This window comes from Macrosteles quadrilineatus, unplaced genomic scaffold, assembly GCF_028750875.1.
Source record: "Macrosteles quadrilineatus isolate MER2022 unplaced genomic scaffold, UCM_ALF_1.0 Scaffold_2__2_contigs__length_208266976, whole genome shotgun sequence".
Classification (NCBI taxonomy): domain Eukaryota; kingdom Metazoa; phylum Arthropoda; class Insecta; order Hemiptera; family Cicadellidae; genus Macrosteles; species Macrosteles quadrilineatus.
The window spans coordinates 29586085-29607367 of record NW_026542595.1 but is presented as its reverse complement, the minus strand read 5'-3'; the positions used below and the strand labels follow the sequence as shown (position 1 = coordinate 29607367).

The 21283-nt window shown below is 36.3% G+C and overlaps 1 protein-coding gene across 2 annotated transcripts in view; it reads left to right on the top strand.

Annotated features, from left to right (window-relative positions):
* The window catches only part of LOC128987882 (39S ribosomal protein L35, mitochondrial), a 38479-nt gene extending 17434 nt beyond the window's left edge, over positions 1-21045 (top strand). For both annotated transcript variants that reach the window (XM_054408957.1, XM_054408956.1), the window contains exon 4: positions 20773-21045. In XM_054408957.1, coding sequence (XP_054264932.1) covers positions 20773-21013 — 241 coding nt within the window. In that variant the 3' untranslated portion in view covers positions 21014-21045. The remainder of the gene's footprint in view (positions 1-20772) is intronic.
* The last annotated feature ends 238 nt before the right edge of the window (positions 21046-21283 follow it).

Sequence of the window (21283 nt, the reverse complement as noted above, 5' to 3'; positions counted from 1 at the left end):
GTGCTGAACTTAAGCCTAGGTTTTGTAAATATGAAGGTACGTTAATCAAAGCTACAGCACCTTTTGAGCGACTGAACTTGGACTTTAAAGGACCAATTCCAAGTGCTACACAAAATAAATACATATTAACTGTTGTAGACAAGTATTCACGATATCCATTTGCTTTCCCCTGTAGGGACATGACTTCCAGTACCGTGATTGAGAAACTGAAAGAAATTTTTACAATTTTTGGTATGCCTTCATGGGTACGCGTCTAATTGCCACCGCGTCAGATTGGCACCGCGACAAATTGGCAATGCTCCTAGAGGTGCCAATCTGTCGTAACAGTACACGACAGATTGGAACCTGGAGAAAGGGGTGGTGCGAAACTGTCGTGGTGCCAAGCTGACGGCTGCCGCAGAGGTGCCAATCAGTCGTAACAGTACACGTCAGATTGGAACCTCGAGAAATGAGTGGTGCCAATCTGTCGTGGTGACAAGCTGACGGCGGCCGCAGAGGTACCAAACAGTCGTAACAGTATAAGACAGATTGGCACCGCTTCCCTCAATAGGCTCACCTTTTCGTTTTACTTACTAGTCTGATGTTTGAAAACAGAAACGTGTCAATACTTGATGCATGTCAATTAATACATACACATTGATAATAACATTAACTTTAACAGCACAAACCGCTTCGTAAATGGTCCATCTAATCAAAGTTACAGTTCCTCAAGGTTTTTAATTTGGAAAACGTCTGATACCTACTAAAGTTTTTGGCACAATTGAATGAAACCTTGCAGTCATTTTTCGGAAGGGGGTGTGTGTTAACCTGGTTAAAAAAGGTTTTTTCATTCAGAAGTTACAGCTTGTCAAAGATATGACAATTTATCATTCAGTTAACTAATATTATTTCAATGAAATGATATTTTTTATGCATTATAGAGTGATAAATTATGATATATTTGAGATGCTGTAATTTACTACTTAATTTACCTTTTTGTAAACAAGATGCGGTTGCACGCAAGTAGGCTTGTCCTATAAAATAATTACCGGTACTTCCTTCTTGGACCAAAACTCTAAAATCAGTTAATGTATAACTCGAGGTATGGTTACACTGAATATGCAAATCTGAAATGGGGTTATTTAGGCGTGAAATTTATGTGGATTAAAACATATAAAGCTATGGAAATTGAAAGTGGTCACTATGATGGACTTTCTTCCTCATATCAGGACTTTGAAAGAAACTACTTTTAAACAATTTCTTAGTATGCATCTAGATATAGGCTACATGCCATGATGTCGTACTCGAGACCGGCTGGATCTTTTTAATGATTTATGATTTGTTGGATTCGTCTTTAACCCGATTAACACATGTAACTTCAGTTCAGTATTTAAATTCAGGGCTAAGCCCCACATATGTATGTTATGCGTATGAAGAAAAATATGATGGATTTTTACCATATGCATACATTAATTTAAATATTTTCGAAACAGCTGATTAAACATTTGACAGGTAATGTAATTGAAAGTCATTTTCAGCTGTTTTATGTTGTCTGTGGTTGTTTTGAAAAGGCTTATAAAGGTGGCCGGTTGATTTGGTTTTTTTTTAACTTTTATGGGGTACAAAGTTCGCCGGGTCATCTAGTTTGTAATGTACAGTTCGCTCAAAGTTTCTGTAAACATAAGAAACAATAAAATACATTTATATTAATTGTTTTTCCTGTTAACATTAACAATTCGCATGTGTTTTCCTAGTAGGCCTACGCTTTATTTAAGGAATCTTGATCAACAGTAACAAGAAAAACTAGTCGAAATCAAAATACTACTGAGCAAGGCTTGGTCCTAACAGTTAGTAGGCCTACTTTACAAATATTAGGATTGAGAAACAGGTGGTGTGGTGTAGTTAACTGAACTGTCATTAATAACAAACAACCCCTAAATGCCTCAAGGGTCACAGCACTGACACTAGTTTTTATTTATGGCCTTGTCCTATTTCAAAAAAGGATCATCTTATAAAAGGTGCTTGAAAAAATATTCAAAACCCTCCCAGCGTAGAGTTTTCCGGCTTCCTCAAATTCTCTGTACATCCGCTCGTTTGTCAATGTCAACGTTGATGTTGAAGACCAAATTGACAGTTGGAAATGCCACATAACTTGCAGACTCAAATATAGAAATCCCCGTAATTTGAATAGCGTTAGGATGCCAGCAGTCCCTGGTGGTCGCCCGTAACAGAGACACTAAGGCATTGTTTGTCAACAAGGGATTAAGATTGCCCGTCTACACTACCTGTTATGGGGGGAGGACCAGTGAGCGAGGAAGGATGCCCCGACTTTAAAGCCAGGTTATTGAACCGCAAGGGAAATAATAGCTACGGTAAACCAGGCCAGATTTAGATTAAATGTGCTGCACACATTATGTCAGTAGTGAATTGATATACGGGACTCGTATTAAGTGTACTGTACTGTCGATAAAGGGGTTTCAATGATTTTAGTTAACTTTAATATGGAAATAATTGTTTTTCCGTAAGTAACACACTGAGTTAATATGAGTAAATATGGTATGGTACATGTTATAATGACTTTTCTAACATAAAATTTGAACATGAGGTTAGGTTTCCCCAATACAGCATATGCAGATTCACGATAATCTGAGCCCCAATTGATCAAGCCTCCGTAGATAACCGAGCTAATCGGAAAAGTATAATAACAATTAAACTGTTAAAACCGCGAAAATTGACGTGAAAAGTAAAGTTTCTTTCTTTTAGTGCAATAGTAAGTAGCAACCAGGTAGCAGCATTTTTCTTACTAACAGTTGTTCGCTCAAGCTGTTGATTACCACAAATAGTACGTGTTCGTCATTAGTTGCAATTATTGTTACATATTTTACTGTGGGCCCTGACTGTGATATTTTGTAAATTCCACGAAGCACGAAATGAAAGAATCCTTATTCACTAATGCCACATCTGATTCAAAGTACAATGCTTAATCAGTTAAAAAATAATTCTATAAACATGCTATCTGGTAGCAAAAGCGTAATGAAAAAATCAATCTAAAAGGGCCATTACACATTCGGCGAGTTTCTTGCAGATGTTTGGCGGTTTTTGCACTCAAGAAGTAGTTGTGATTTCTTCCATACGAAAAAGGATTTGTTTGAATTTTTACGAGCAGGAAATATTTCTATAGTTAATCAGGAATAAAATAGTTTTGCCACCTGTTTCAACTACACAAGTTGGTTCTATGATATTAAATAACATTAAAAAGATAAGTTTTACCAACAGGATGCAGTACTATTAAATGTTTAATTTGATGACAACAGCTAATTTTAACCAAGCAGCAACAAAAAGCTGTGATACAAAATGAGAACTGTTAAAGTAGGATTTTTTTCCTGAGGTATGTTTAGGTTTTTAATTTAAGAAATCAATTTTGATATTGTGGGAATAAGGCGTTTTATTTTTTAAGTGCATCGTTCTTCAACTTATTGACTTCATTTTTTCCTATTTGTTAAAAAAAACTATTGTGTTTGTATGGTTTGTTTCCCCAAAAATAATGATTGGGAAACGGAGTATCCAGTTAATACTTTTCAGACCTCTTAAAGTTTATCTACATACGACAAATCTATGGAACATAATTATTCTTTTTAGCGTTCTCTTCCCGTTGCGAAGAACGGGTATGACTGCTAGTTAACCAAAAAAGAATGTTAAATAGGTTTTTTTATTGGGATTAGTTAAATAAAATCAGTACCATTGTTTGTACAATTTTAACAAATATGATTATAGTACAGACAGTTGCTAATTGCTGCATTTACTTCCTTTTGCCGCACTCCAGTATTCTAGTATTCCAACCAAACAACACAAATTGTTTAAAAAGCAACATAACAGAGTTTAGTTTTATTAGGACGTAATACGCGTACTCTTGAAAATAAGTTGACAGCACTTAAATATACTACGACTACCATCAACTAACTGATATAGTCTTTCTAATTTCGTCCAACGCTTGGCTTTAAGCTAACCTATTGTATAGTGTTTAAATCACTAAGTATTTCTATGCTTTACAGTAACTGTAGGAAAAATATAATGTGTCACACTAGCCACACAATAGTATATTACGTTACTAGTCCTGAAAAAAAGTTTTTACCGGACGAGTGTGGTCGTTACCATACGAGTTCAGTAAACACATTTACGCCACACTACATTATTTTGATCAACTTCCCATGCAAGGATTTAGTCCAGAAAACAGCTGTTTGCCACCAGCTTATTCAAATGGTGTTTCATTGCGTAATACTGTTCTGCAATGAGTTTTACCGGACACCAATTAGCTGATTATACTGTATTTGCGTGGCAATGATTGGTTATAGACAAAAACATAACCTCTATTAGAGGTCGTTATGACTAGTGATTTTTAGTCCTTTAGTTGGTGGAAATATAAAAGGATTTGTACGGATTAAGTAGTATGGCGTAAACTATCGTACGTAACTCGTCCAAAATGTGTTTACCGGACTCGTTTGGTAATCCCGTACTCGACTTAGTCTCGCACAGGAACGACCACACTCTATACTCACTTTATACTGAACATATTTATTATGAGTCAGTGTCTCTTGTTTCCGTGGATGTACGTACGCCCCAACAATAGGAGTCGGACCCGGAAAACAAGACGAGTAGTGATAGTTGACAGACTCTGCCTCACTCTGACCGTTCCAAAACTTAAAATATTTTTAGAATCAACTTAAAATTTGATTTATCTTTCGGGAAGTCGTAACAGTTTGATACGTTTGCCCTTTGCAGTATTATTAATATGGTTTACACAAGAATCTATAGAATGACTGTTGAAGTGATTGACTTTAAATTAAAGAACTACATTTTAAAGTTTTATTTTATTTTTGTATATTATGATTTAGTTAAAATTAAAATTAAACGTTTAATTTATAATGTACGTTAATTAGATGGAAAGTAAATAAAAGAAACGTCTTATAACATTAATACCCCCGCCGCAGCAAACCTGCAGACTAAGCGAATTTCCATTTGACTGATTTGATTTACACTGAAATGTCTACTTAAAAATATAACATTTATTCCCGATTTAAATAGAATTAGTTTAACAAGTACTTAGGTTTGCTGCATCAGGGAGGGTAAAACTGTTTTTTTGTAAAATGTTAATAGTTAGTAAGAAATAAAAACGTTTTCCAAATTTGATCAAAATATGTTCATAAACAAGCAAACTACAAAAGTTTACTTATTCTCCATAAGAATAACATGAGAATTTTAAATTTACAATTTTTTTAATTTTCTCCGTAACCATTAGGCGCATAATAACGCTTCAATATACTAAATTATTTGTTTTTTTAAGCTCTACAAAATGGTTTGAAAAGAAATTGCTAAATTTTATGTTTTTTTGGTCAAAAATGGGAAAAACCTATTTTTACCCCATAAAACCCCCCGTAAACCCCCTTCCCATGGTCCGATCATGCTGGATCGCGAACTCGTTTGAATAAACGTAGGTTTACACGTTAGTACCAAATTTCATCAAAATCGGATCATTTTTGCTTGAGTTATGATCGTGCTTACGGACACATATATATATATATACTAGCTGAGTACCCGTCCTTCGTACGGGGTTGGTATACAATGCTTATTGTTGTTAAAAAAAAACTCGTGCTTTGCATTTGCAATGGGAGAGGACACGTTTTGAGAAATTTGGTTTACTTTAATCTACAGTATACTATAGTATATAGAACATCTACCATAGCCATAATGTTCTACCACTTCACCCAAACAATAGAAAGAAGTAAAGTTCTCACACTCAGGTTTTTGTTTGCTCTTGGTGCTGCATAATACCCTGTTGGTAAACCGTATAACCACAGACAATATAATACTTTAATGCAGACGGTCAGCTGGATCTGCGCTAGGCGCTGTTTCATGATGCGGCTGTATTGCCGCGCCACTGTAGCGGAAGACGCGAAGCGTTTCCTCCTCGAGTGGCGCCGTGGGATTCTATTTAAATTTGAATGAACGCGCTTTTAAAGAGATATTTCTCGAAAACTATTTAAGACATCTTTATGAAACTTGGTATACAATTTTAATACGTCATAATGTATTTAAGGAAAAATAATCATTAAAAAATATGATCCTGTTTCAAAATTGCTGTGTTTTAGCGAATTTCCCATACATAGAATAAGCTATTACCGTAGTACTTATCGTAAGACCTGGACCTGGGACCGATTTATTTTTCGTTTTGAGGTCCCTAGAGTCAAAAATCACCAACCGTTCAAATTCATAAAAAGTGTGTAAATAAAGTCTTGAAATAGATCTGTATTTTTTAAACCGAAATATATTAAAATATTATGTTTGTGGCATTGAATGTTAACAAAGGTTCCGTTTTTTTACATCAAAAATATTGTTAACCCCCCTAACAGGGTAGGCGGGGGTGGGGGTGACTTATTGTTTTCAAATAGCAACCCCTATTGATTGACCCCCCATTTTGAAGGATTTGTCAAAAGAAACATAATGACGCAAACCCTTGGTGGATATCTCACCCCTAGCCAAAATGACAGGTATTTCAAAATGCGATTTAATGTATGTGAAAAAGCACCAATTTCAAAAATAATGGGTGGCGCAAAAAGAACGCATGAATTTGAGTAGCGTAGTACCAGTGGAGGGGGGCTGCTAGTGACCGCTGTGTGACGCCATTTTGTACGTTAGAGCGTCCAGTTTTAGTAACAATGGCGCAGTGGACTGTTCAGCATCGTGTGTTCGCTGTCGAACAGTATTTCAAATTTAATGAATCTGTAATTACCGTTCAACGAAACTTTTGTAGAGTGTTTAATATCGAGCGTAATGGTTCGATACCTGATCGCAACACGATACTTCGTTGGGTGAACTCGTTTCGTACAACAGGATCAGTTACAAAGAATAAGTCGACTGGCCGTCCTCGTACAGCGCGTACTCCGCAAAACATCGACACTGTCAGAGCCTCGGTTCTTCAGAGTCCTCACCGTTCGACAAGGCGACGCGCTCCGACCTTAGGGATGTCACGTCGATCGCTCCAGCGTATTTTGACATGTGAGTTGAAATTTCATCCTTATAAAATTATGATTGTTCAGAAGCTTCATGAACGTGATTTTGATCAAAGAAGAATTCTTTGCGAGAGAATGCTTGATATCGTTGCAAATGACAACGCTGTTTTAATGATGAGTGATGAAGCTCACTTCCATTTGAACGGCTCGGTAAATAAGCAGAACTGCCGCTATTGGGCAGCTAATAATCCTCGAGAAATCCATCAGAAACAACTGCATAGTCCCAAAGTTACAGTGTGGTGTGGGGTCTCAAAAGTTTGTATCGTAGGACCTTACTTTTTTGAAGAGGATGGTGCAACTGTCACAGTTAATTCTCAACGTTATGTTGAAATGCTACGCACATTTTTGCAGCCACAACTTGAAGCTTTGGGGATCGATATGGCAGACATATGGTTTCAACAGGATGGAGCCACAGCCCACACGAGCAATGCATCCATGGAAGTCGTAAGGGAAATGTTTCCTAATCAAGTAATTTCACGTTTTGGTGATCTCCATTGGCCTGCACGCTCGCCAGACCTATCGCCGTGCGACTTCTTCTTATGGGGTCACCTGAAATTCAAAGTGTACTGTCACAAACCACGGTCTATCGAGGAGTTAAAGGCTGCAATACGTGAAGAAATTGTTGCAGTATCACAGGACACTTTGACAAAAGTTATGGAGAATTTTGAAGAGAGACTTTTGATGTGTATGAATGCAGAAGGTCGCCACCTCTCCGATGTTATTTTCAAGACCTAAAAAGGTACTTTGGATTTCACAATGACCAATTCTTAAATTGGATTTATTGCTGGTTGTATTGGTATTATAAAAAGTATTGTGTGTTTATAATAAACAAACTTATAGCATTTCAAAATCCATGCGTTCTTTTTGCGCCACCCTGTATAAAAACAAATCTGTATTTGTAAAACCGAAATGATAGAAATATTCTGTTTGTCGATTTAATTGTTAACATAGGTTCCACAATTTTTTTACATCAACAATATTTTTTAACCCCTTTAACAGGGTAGGGGTGGGGGATCGAAAACTATTTAAGATATAAATTTGAAATAATTCCAATATTACCAGTTCTTCTTGAAGATATTTAAGATATGTTTATGAAACTTGGTATACAGTTTTAATACGTTATAATGTATTTTAAGAAAAATTAACCATTGAAAATATGTTTCTGTTTCAAAATACGGGTATTTTAAACTTTATATCTTTAATTACAAAAAACCTGCTGATTTTATGAAAAAAAGCCATGGACACTTTTATTTAGCATTTAAAATACCCTATCAAACGCCACCAAGTTTTAAACGATCCCATTACAAACAGCTGAGAAATGATGATATTTAGTTGAGCAGGTCAGGTACCTGTTTCATAATAAACACCGCACTACAAGACTACAGGTTAAAAGTTGTGACTTGTAATTTCCATTATATTTGCAATTTTGAGGTGTGAAAAAGTGTCAACAAGTCTGGACTTTTTCTTGGTAACTGTTATTTGTACCCATATAAAATAATGTTATTTTTTATTTTTTTGATTATTTTATGTTGTAATATTCTTTACAATTAAAGGTTGACACCCACGTAGTGTGCCAGAATTTAGACAGTGTTGCCATATCTCAAGCCGTTTTCGAGATATAAGTGTTTTTAAACAGTTTCATGGGCTCAGAAAATTTTGAGGTGTGGAAAAATGTATGTTATTGGAAAAATATTATCTAGGAAAACGAGAGTACCTATCAAGATCCAAGTCATTTTAATGTATTCACTGGATTGAAGAGAGTATCTTTAGCCATTAAAATATGGCCTCACTACTTTGTAAATAAAATTACGGACGATCATATTTTAATCACTAGACACTCTTGCCAATCCAGATAACACATTAAAATGACTTGGATTTTGATAGGTACTCTCGTTTTCCTGGAAAATATTGCGTAAAATGCCATCCTGAGTGTTACAGACAGACAGTAGACAGACAGACAGACAGACAGAAATAGAGATAAGACTTGTTTAAGCTTCTTTAATGTATAAAACGTAAAAATAACCTGAAAATATTTAATTCTGAGCAATTTACAGACAAAACTCTAATTGTATTGAAGATTAATCATCTATGAAATAACGAACAGCTGTTCAGATCAAGATTATTTTTTCTAGCTGTCACTGATATGTTTACAAATATGATGTTTACAAATACCGCAACCATTTTCGATCACGTTTTGAAAGCAAATCCCAACCAAGTGAGATTAAAAACGTTTTACTTACATAACGGATTTAATTAATCGCAAGTGCAATGTAAATGAAATTAAATAACTAGGCATCATTTAGGTCAGGAATCAGAGATTCTTTGTGTATAAAATTGTTCTTGAGTTTTGGTAACCAGAAAGAAGACCTTGAATCAGTGTTGTATACGGCTGGGAATCTTAAATTTATTAATGATCGTCACCAATAGCTTAGAAACAAGGTTTCCAGTCATTGACGGCGCTTCAATGGCGGTTGTGTAAAGTGTTAAGTAAAAAATCACCACTGCAGTGGGTGATTGTAACAGATGTTTACGGATGATGCTAAACTCCCTTTTCCAATGTGCCACTTACTGTTCCTACCATTGACTATATGTACAGAGTTAGTAAAAAGTCTGGAGACCCCCTGTTAATTTTTTAACGGCCCATACTAGAAAAAACAAACTCGGCACACCTTTATGGCATGTTATGAAGTACTTTTTGGGCATAACCACTACTTGGTGTACATCCTAAAAATGGGGGATTTTGGGGGAAACTCAGGAATTTCAAAAGGTAAGACCCATCAATTGACCCCTCCTTTTGAAGGTCGTGATAAAAGAAAACTAACAACGCAAACTAGAGGTCTCTATCTCAATCTAGTAAAAATGGAAGCTGGTTGAAATCTTTAGAAATCAGAATAACTTGGAATTTTATATTCAATTGGCGGCCATATTTTAACTTACTGTGTTAAGATAGAGACCTCTAGTTTGCGTTATTAGTTTTATTTTATCACGACCTTCAAAATGAGGCGTCACTCGATGGGGCTTAACATTTGAAATTTTTTATTTTTCCCCAACATCCCCCATTTTGGGGATGTACATCAAGTAGCAATTAAGAATTTTATGGATAATATTGTAAAATGTTGTACTTTGCTTGTTTATGGATATATTTTGATCAAACTTGGTAAATTTATTTATTTTGTACTAAGTTATTAATATTTTACAAAAAATACACTTTTTTACCCTCCCTGTAGCAGCAAGCCTATGTACTCATAAAACCTAATATTAATTCAATACATTTAATTGAAAATCAATTCAGGCAACTGGAAATTTACTTAGTCGGCAGGTTTGCTGCGGCGGGGGTATTATTTTTTAGGAAACTGTGATGAATAAAATGCTAGATCAAAACTAATGCGGTTGTAACTAAATGTGATATTAGGAGTAGTGAAATACGTGCCCTGGATCTGCCCTTCCTATATGAAGCAATTCAATGATTAAGCTATTTGAGCTTAAAAATATGATGCTGGTGACAAAAGGCACCTCTCTCGCCCCAGATTGGAGTTACAAAAATTCATGAAATGCACCTATTCCATCAGTGGTAGATACCAAATGGCGACGTAAATGTAAACTTACGACTGTCCGTACCATATTGATCAGTGGTCATCACCTGTCAACCTATCATCAGAATGTTTATCCTTTGTACTGTGTTTAGGTCATATTTTAACTTGATTTTAAACACATGCTATGATTCTTTGTTTTGTTTACATATACGTCGTTATTTTATAACCATCATGGCAACCTATAAGGCCAATGTTAAAATTTAAAAACGTTGAGTTTCTTTAAAATTATACAGGCACTAGCTGTGTGCCCGTTCTACGTACGGGGATCTTTTAGTAAGTTGAAACCTACAACCTTTAAATTCAGAACAGGAGTTGGTTTGCATATTTAGTGTGCATTTTCCAGATATGCTGGCAAAACTATTACCACAGACAATACAATACAGTACTGTAATAGGTTTCCGTGGTCTGTGCTATTACTTTATAGGAATACATATAAATCTTCGCAAATACAATATCTGACGGTTTACAATGTTTACAAAACGAATGCTTCGCAATTAAATGTCACCCTCTCGTGTTAGTCTATATTTTATATCCAATGATAAAAAATTGCCTCAAGGTAGGCCTATAATTTAAAATAGATTCCACACTGTTTAAAAGTAGTTAAAATACTACCCCAACCTCACCGTGCACACTTTATTCCGGTTGAAATTTTCATTAACAAAGGTGCTCTTGTCTTTTCCACGAAACACTGAGATATAAGGACATTAATGCGTTACCAACAGACATACACACACAAACACAGAATTGAATTAGGGGATTTGCTACGCTTTAACCAACTAAAGCAAAGTATTTACAAAATAATTATTTGAAATGTTTGATAGTTTCGTCAAATTTTATGATAATCGTATTTAGGCCTACTTATCGTGCAGTGAAAATGCCGTATGGAATGACAATTTATATTTGCTTTGCTTAGTCCGAAAATGACTCGAAATGTTGTTGAAATTACGGCATAAATTATGAAACGAAGTAAAAATAAGATTTAGATGGGTAATAATGTAGAATAATTATTCACTTCAAATATTTAACATTGCCATATTATTTTTGTTTTCACGAAAATATTCATCATGGTTATTGTTATCTTTATTATTTATTATTTCCTAGATTGGTCAATGTGACATTTATTGTATACATATTTTCATTATTATTGTTATTCAACCAACTTGTGTATTTACTTCTCGTTACTCTTAGTTCTTTCTCTGTCCAAGTATTTGCATGTCTGTATTCTTAATTTCTTATTATTGTTACTTTTGATATTCGTTTTATTTATAGGCTATTTAGTCATATTGAGCAATTCACAACTTGTAATCCAACTGTAAAATTCGTGTGAATCCGTTGGCAAATATATAAATAAGTAAATAAATAAAAAAGGCCACAAAAAAGTGATACGTTAACAACGTAAAGCTTTAAAAATTCATGATGGTTTGTAAAAAAAAATCTTTCACTTAATGTTTTATCTTTTTCATAGTAAAAACTAACATTTTGGAGTCCGTACAGAATGACACAATGACAGACAGACAGACAGACAGAAATTGAGAAGACTCGTTTCGGCTTTCTTAGGCTATGAAACGTAAAATTAACCAAACACTGCATGATTCTACGCAATGTACAGACAAAACTGTAATTTTATTTATACAGATTATCAACAATTTAAATTTTTTGGTCTTAAATCTTCCGAATTTCTATTTGTGGAAACAAAGCACCTTGGAAAGTTTGGCTAAAATAAATTAAGCCATTTTGAGTGATTTGTGTTTTTGTTTTGTGTCTATGGAAGTTTGTATTAAAGCCTATCCCAACAAGCTTCGCTTCGCTCCTCTCTATTACAGTACTACAGACTGAATAAAATTTATTGCTAAAACTTTTATTGCTGAAATGGGGTAGAATAAGGCAGAAGATAGTCAGGTTTGCCCCTTTTACAACTAAAAATTATAATATTTCAGCTATTTTTTATTTGATCTTTTTGAACTTGGTATCGTTTGATAGATAATTAAAAATGCCAAATGATAATTAAAATCATAGATAATTACAATTGTACTTGGAATATTTTCAAAAAACCAGCCAGTTTTGAGTAATTTAAGCTTAAATGTTTTAATGACCATCATTTTGAAATTGTAGGTTGAATCTAGATGAACTTTTTTTCTAACACTGGCCTTTTCTACCTTAACATGCATACCAAGTTTCATCAAAATCAGTAAAAAACATTAAAATATAAAAAAGTATATGTCAAAAATACAAAATGGCGCATATTTGGGTAACGAAGCGATTTTGGGAAAAAATATTCTTGATTTTCTCTTTATTTCTCTTTACCAAGGAATCACTAGGTAAAATATGTCCCCCACCTTTTTTGAACACCATGTTTAATTTATTGCTAAACTTCGTCGCAAATGTGATTAAAATAATCACACAATGAAAAATAAATGCTGTCCGCAGGCAGATGGATGCACGGGTAGTCGTAGGGAGTACGGTATCGGTGGACCGCGCGAGTTGTGGAGGAGGAATGATAGACGAGAATTTGGCGTTGAGTTGAACTGCTAGTGCTGCAATTAATTGCAAGCCAGCGACCGCCGACCATGCCGGCGACTGGCGAGGCGAGCGCGAGACTGCGTGTTTCCTCGATTCTCCGCTAGAGGCAGGATGTGACGGGGCCCTACGCATCACGCAGTGATACGTCTGGGTTTCCATTGTCTGTGGTATAACCTTTTAATGCTATTGAATATCATAGAAACAAACTGTGTAGTTGAAACAGCTGGCAAAATTATTTAATTCCTTTTAAATATAAATACTCATAAGGTTAACATGGGAAACTCCAGACCCGCTGGGGCGGAGCCCGAAAGGATTTTTGAGGTAAGAATATGTCTATATGTTAATCGGGAATGTGAGCTGTCATCATACCAAATTTCAACACAATCCGACCAGTAGTTAATGCGTGATTGAACTTCAAACAAACAAACAAACAAACAAATAAACAAACAAACACACAAACTTTCACATTTATAATATTAGTATGATATATATAAATATATATATATATATATATATATATATATATGAATTTGAACGGATGGTGTTTTTGGCCTCTAGGGACCTCAAAACAAAAAAAAAAATCGGTCCCGCGTCCAGGTCTTATTATGAGTACTACGGTAATAGCTTATTCCCTATATGGGAAATTTGCTAAAAACATATATTTACGCTTATACTGTTACAAGACGGTAAATACACAAAAAAGGTGGTAAATGGTTACCACTTAACATCTTTTTTGTACATTTACCGTCTCTACTTGAATACTGCAAGTAGTTAAATCTCATTCACGAGGAACAGATGTAGTATTGACTTTAGAGAAGGATTGGATTAATATTCCAGCTCCACTTAATATTGCAAGCAGAAAACTGCGTTGTTGTATTTTAAACCTCATTCAAGAAAGGGGTGGTGCCAATCTGTCGTGGTGACAAGCTGACGGCGGCCGCAGAGGTGCCAATCAGTCGTAACAGTACACGACAGATTGGAACCTCGAGAAAGGGGTGGTGCCAATCTGTCGTGGTGCCAAGCTGACGGCGGCCGCAAAGGTGCCAATCAGTCGTAACAGTACACGACAGATTGGAACCTCTAGAAAGGGGTGGTGCCAATCTGTCGTGGTGCCAAAATGGCGTGGGGTGATATTTCATGGTCTCATGTCAAGGAGGTTCCAATGTGACGCCGGGTGCTAAAACACCATGGTGCCAATCTGACTGCGACTCCCTTCATTCATTCATTCAGACCGAGAACGAACGTCATTAATGTCAGACGAATTAAAGTCTTCCTTACAAACTCATGGTGTTGCGTCAAGCCACTCTTCTGCTTATAATCCTAGAGGGAATGGCCAAGTAGAGAGATTCAATGGCACTATATGGAAGACTGTTATGCTTGCTCTCAGAACCCAAAACCTTCCCGTAAAGTATTGGGAATCAGTTCTTCCTGAAGCACTTCATTCAATTAGATCATTATTATGTACATCAACCAATACAACACCTCATGAACTGATGTTTAAGCACCCCAGAAGATCGTATTATGGAGGTTCAGTTCCGAGCTGGCTGTCACAACCCGGCCCAGTGCTGTTGAGAAAGCACAACAGATCCAGCAAGTATGACTCGCTTGTAGAAGAGGTAGAACTTATTCAAGCAAATCCAGGTTATGCTCATGTGAAACTCCCAAATGGACAAGAGAAGACAGTATCCATAAGAGATCTGGCCCTAGCACCTGGACAATCATCTTTAGAAACAGACTACCAATTGCCAGAAACAGATGGAAATGAACAAGTTATTCAAGATCCAGAGGTTTCATTTGATCAAGAACAAGAGGAAAATGATTCTAGTGGGACATTAAGTGACACGAATGTACCAGTTGAACATGCAAACAGTTCTTGCGAAGACTCAAGTTCAGTGCCTTTCAAAACGCATCCACAGCGTGTACGGCTAAGACCTTACTATCTAAAAGACTGTGTCTCGTTTTAGGGTGGGAAAAGTCATTGATGAGTCATAGTCATTGATCTTATTTAATTACAATTTGCATCAATTAAAAAATGTGAAAAATCTCATTTTGAAAGTTAGGCCTAGATTGTTCAATGAGTTCAGTAAGTAGCCGAGACATTGTAAATGGATGGAGTGATTTGAGGATAAGGACAACTCAGGAATAAAATCTGGGTTTCTTTATTATTTCAAAGTTGATATTGATTTATTGTTAGAACTTACAATGAGATGCGATGAGTTGTCTTCAATATATTCGAAGTAAAAACATAACCTTACTTTTCAATTTCATGACGTTTGAAGTTGAAGTTGTCGACGTAAAGAAGTCGAAGTGATGAATGCGGTGCGGAACTATCAGAATGATGACGATGTTGAACACTGGGAATGAGAGGAGTGTGTACTGTAGCGTGACGTAGACGAAAAGTTCAAAATGGCAATGCGGTATTGTCCTTGGCGGCTTTTCACGTTGGATGAAATACGTTCAACGGAGACATTGAAAATAAACTTGAGAAAAAGTCGCACTAATGTTCATAGATATAATCCGGCTCGAAGGACCCAAAATGTGTGACATAATTTTACTAGAGAGGAAAAAGTTGAGAGAATTTATACATAGAAGTTTAATTTATTGAGAGAAAAAATGAGTAAGTGTTGTTATGTGAAGTGATTGGCAGTGAATGTATGCAGCAATTGATATGGCCATGTGAAGGAATTACATGGACTGTTAAAAACAAACACATTTAAAAATTAATACATAAAACAAAGACACTTGACTGAACAGCGCGGGATCGTCTTACATTACATTAAATAAAGGGGTCACGTACTGACACTTATTCATCCTTCTGCTACTTCATCATGCCAGATAGATGTGTTGTGCCTGGGTGCAAGATTAATTAAGAAAGCTCAATTAAAACTGAATGATACATACAGTGTTTAAGATTCCAAGTGATCCGCTGCGTATGTGGATTTGTGCTATTCCGTGGTCAGATTGGACAAGCTGCTCTTAAGTGAACAAGATAACTTTATTATTATTTTTTTAATTTTTATTTTTAGCTTATTTTTTTGGGAGAGGAGGGAAAATGCTTTTACGCAAACAGGTAGCCAGCCTGTAGTGTGAGACTCCTGAATTCATCACAGACTACTCACTAAAAAACCCCCTCTTCTCTGTTGGACACAAACCAGGTCAACATGTGACCTACACCGCACCCCGGTCAAGGTCGAGCTTCTTGGCGCGGAGAATACCCTGGATGTAATGTGACACACGGGTCCAATTGTCCTCACCCTTCATTATCATCGGTATGACCGTGTCCACCGATAGCAGTCCTACTAACTGTTGAGCTTCCAGGCAGGGCCTTTCCCAACGCTGGCAGTAGAAAAAAGTATGTTCCACGTCATCAGGAATGCCTGGGCAGTATATGCAATCAGGTGACACGGCTTTGCCCATCCTGAACAGGTACGACCGGAAAAGCTGTGAAAAAAAGCTCTCCTGCCACAGCTGGTAGGTGTGGGTGTGTTCCTCTGTTCGTGCCTGGCACTCCCCAGTCCCAACAGTGCTAATAAATTGCCTTTCTCTCCGCCGCCAAAAGTTTGATGGGGATGACTCCAGCAACCACCAGGACGGCGGGTTCAGACACTGTTCAGTAGGCGGATGCTACTCTTAGTGCTGCCTGACGCTGCACTCTGACACATTCTGCCCACACCTCCGCACCGTACAAGAGTACGAACTGGACAGAAGACATTAACAGCCTTCTACGACTGGACCGAGGCCCTTCGACATTGGCTATCAACCGGCTAAGAGAGGAAACCACCCTAGCGGCCTTGTCCACGAAAAATTTGGTCCCGCCAGCTCAGTTTGCTGTCAACCATAACCCCAAGGTACTTGCGATGCGGACTGCGAAGTTAATACCATGTTACCATCCGAAAGCTAGTCAGTTTAGTACTGCAGCTGACACAAAATTATTGTGCCAGTTCCAGTATCAAGACAAATTTTGCAATGTGGAGCAATATGGAGTCAGGCAACCGGACTGTGTTTTGCCCGCACGAAAATACCGTACAATAATGGTATTACCGTAGCTTACCAGTCTCGGCATAGAGTCAGGCAACCAGCCTGCGTCTCACCGGCATGAAAATATCGTGCAAATAATGCTAACTTGCTACCGTAGCCGTAAGGTTGAGGTCAATTCCATGTACGTAAACTAGTTAAAATACCTCCAATAAAAAGACCGTTCAGACATTTTTTGTAATAAAAAATATATAAAAGAACACTTAAATCTGTGCATTAGTTTTACACGTTCACTGCGCTACGAGATCCCGAGGTCTCGTATCGTACCTAGCCCGTCGTGCGGGACACATAATTTGGCTTATTTCCCTAAGTTACAACATCGATATTTCGGTGTACAGTTATCGTATAGAAGTGAAACTTCTTCTGTTGTTTACCATTTGTTCAAATTTTATATATGTATATATATAGATTATATTGGCGGCATGCGGATGCCGATAAGGTAAACCGCATTTAAGTAGCTGCCGGTACAGCCGCCATATGCACGCTGCTTGTTACATCAACTCAAGACATGTGTACAGATGAATTCCCAAAGTTTGAGGTGGCAGCCAAATGACATATTTTTGATAGGAGTAAAAATTTTGTTCACCACTTTGCCATAAGGTTTGCTGAGGCTTTGAAAATATACACCAAGAGTATGTTTGAATCAGAACAGGGTGTCTACCAGTAAGCTATTTGAAAAATCGAGGACATTTGGGGGCCCTATCTACAAAAATCAGTAACATCGAACTAAGTAAATTCCTGCGAGTTAATTTTATATTTGCTGTTGAAGTAAAAAAATTTATAGTAAGTCACAAACAAGGCCTAATATAAATTCAGGATCTTAATGTTAAATATATAACTCAATTTTCAAACGCCAGAAAACAATCATCTCTAGAAAACAATCAATTCTCTAGAAGTGGCAAACTGATCGTAGATGTACCCTATAAGTAAAAGGAGTGAAGAGAACAATAAATAAATGTTAAACAATAAACTTGATTAAACATTGAATAAACATGATAAACTCGATGTTGATCAATCGTGGAACTTATAATCATTAGCTCCTACCATAGATAAAACACACTCATGTTTTATCTATGCTCCTACTCATGAAGTGCTCATCTAGAGTCACAAAGTACAAAGTGTACTGATTTACCATTGAAATCCCCAATTATTTTTAAAAATTACAATTGGATAAAATCAGCAAAAAAATCCGCTCATAACCTCAATCCGTGCAAAAATCCGCGCAAGCCCTGAAAATCCGCCCAAAAAGCGTAATTACGCGCAAAACGGCAACACTGTTTGAACCTTCAAACAAAACAAACCTTCAACACAGTGTCTCCACTACAAACGCACAAAATACAAAACAACTATTCCACTTACAGGGTCGAGAAAATTCCCCCTTCTATTCTGCTTTACTGTAATTAAAAATCCCGTTTAGTCCCGCATGATTTTTATTTACGTTCTGACCAGGGTGAATACTGATCAGTAATTTGTAACATGTCTAAATATCTCCTAAAACCTTTCAACAATGCTCTGGTAGAATATTTTAAGTAATTGGTGTTAGTTTTTATATGGAAAGCGGTATAAAAAGAAGTAATTATTGTAAGAGCCGATAGTCTCGATTTATCCCGCATCTCGTTTTAATCCCGCACATGGTCTATTCGATAAAACGAAGAATCACGCCTAAATAAAGTTATATCTCACGGTTTTCTGACACAAAAATAGGTGTGATAAGTAATTAAGTTGATCAAGAAATTATAGTTTTACAGTTAAATAAACTTGTTCGCTGCGTTGTATGTTTTCTTGCATTATTCCAATGGTTCCTTACGAGACCCCGAGATTACATTGCGCAGTAATCTTTTGCGCCTCGTAACCTCGCAAAGAAAGGAGAGAGCGTGCTGAGTGTTTGTTTATATAAACCAGAACAATGTTGACAATCTTCAGCCAGCCCAGGAAGTGAATATGACGTACCGCACAGCTGTAATAGTTCATTATTTATTTGTATTTATTGTTCTCCTACAATAACAAATAAAAGTATGTGTTATCTGTTTATTTACGAATATATAACAATCGTAACCATCGTAAAATGTACATTTTGTTATCTTTCTATTATAGCTTTTTATTTTAGGATGCATTTCCTTATGGCTGATTTCAGACTAAATAAAATACAAACAAAATATGTTTACAAAATACTGTGTTTAGTTTATTTTGTTATAATTCTGGGGTTGGGCAATGACCTCGAAATGAGCGCGAGCCCCCGTCTGTCGAGTGGGTGGGGGGAAAGGGTGGCTGTATAACCTTGAAGCTATATTTAGACTTCCTGAATTCCTAAATTTAGCTCAATTCCTTGTTCGGTTTGACAATTATTTATTATTGATTTAGTAAGAACCATAGGAGGTATATTCAAATTAATAACACGATTTTCTTTTTACATAAAATACAACATTGCACAATCGTGATATTTTAGGTCATTGACCAATGATCTTTATTATACGCATCCGTTACTGCTGTTTCAGAAGGGAAACACGTCAATAATTAAAAATAATTTATGTTAGCGTTGTTGAAAACAATTATTATGTATAATGTGTAATAAATAAAGTAAAAGTCCATTACTTCAGTGCGTTACGAGATCTATTTATCTCATTCATTTCATGTTTACTAGTTGATGGATAGTACTACAATCCGCAGTACTATCCTGATAATTAGACCAATTTGTATATACCAAGGCAAAAATGAGGTTCGGATTCCACTATAGACTGCAGGTCCCTTAGTTGCCATTAGCTGTATGGGCTATAAATTAACAGCTGTGTCTAAGGAAGATGTCGTTCTTAGTCACTAACAAGACTACAAGATCGCGCCGCTCATCCTACACTCATCTCCATTCATAATTGGCTTAAAATACCTACCTGTATGTTTACTGTTGTATGTACCTGCATGTAAATACCTGTGTGTTTGCCATTTCATTGATAAGTATTAAAGTATTTAGTGGAACCTCATTAAGAAGATCCTCTATATCAAGTGGCGCTTGACATGGGCGGATCCAAGATTTAATTTGGAGGGGGGGGGGTCGTCTGGGGGGTATTCCCTGAGGATTTTCTGTAATTTTAGTCCATGAAACCACCATTTTGAGCACATTTTAATGTATTTAATAGCCAAAAATTCATATAACGATGGTGGTTTCTCTGATTTTTAACTATTTATATACTTTTTATTTTACATATTTTACTTAATATTTTTTACAATTAAATTATTTTTTTACCTGGACAAGTTAAAAAAGTTTCTGACATAACGACTTATAAAGCTTTTTTAAAAAGGGGTGAATAGGGCCATAATTAATTGTCGTTTTGCATGGCTTCTGGGGGGGGGGGGGACATGTGCATACTTGCCCCCCCTCTGGGTTCGCTCCTGGCGCTTGATATAACAACAAGTCTCCTTTTTAAATACCCTTGATTTTATATTCACCATTTACTGTACTATGTTATTGTAAACCACAATAAGGAGTCAACCTTATTAGCTGAGACCTGTTATCAAGGTTCTACTGTATGCTAATGCTATAAACAAAGTATAGGCTTACTCTAATAATAGAAATCTCATTGCAGGGGTTGTTGGATAAGAACTAAGGCTGGGCGACACAAGAAATTGTTCAAAAAGAGTGCCAATCGTAGACGTCGCCTTCAATATCATGTATTCTGCAATGGACAACAAAGTCATCTTCTAGATAAAATGGTGACCAGATATTGGAGAAAGCCGAGATTCTATGTTGATGATCCTTACGAACCTTACCACTCAAGAGAGGAATACTGCCATTCTAGGAGGAAGCCATACCAACCTTTTGCCTAGGATTTTTCCAAATAAAGCTATGTAGTTAAACAGATATATAACTGTTGTCATTTAACTCGCTTGACTTTCCTGTTTATTTCTAAGAATCTAGGGAAAAAGGTGTCTGCATATCTTATTACATAATGGATTGATATAGGTTTTGTCTAAATGTTGGAGTGCGGTACTTAATTAGACAACTAACACCTGTTTCAACTTTTATGAAACATTTCTTTTTCCTATTTTAAACCTCATGTTATTCAAAAAGGGAATATATTTTACAATATTTTAGGA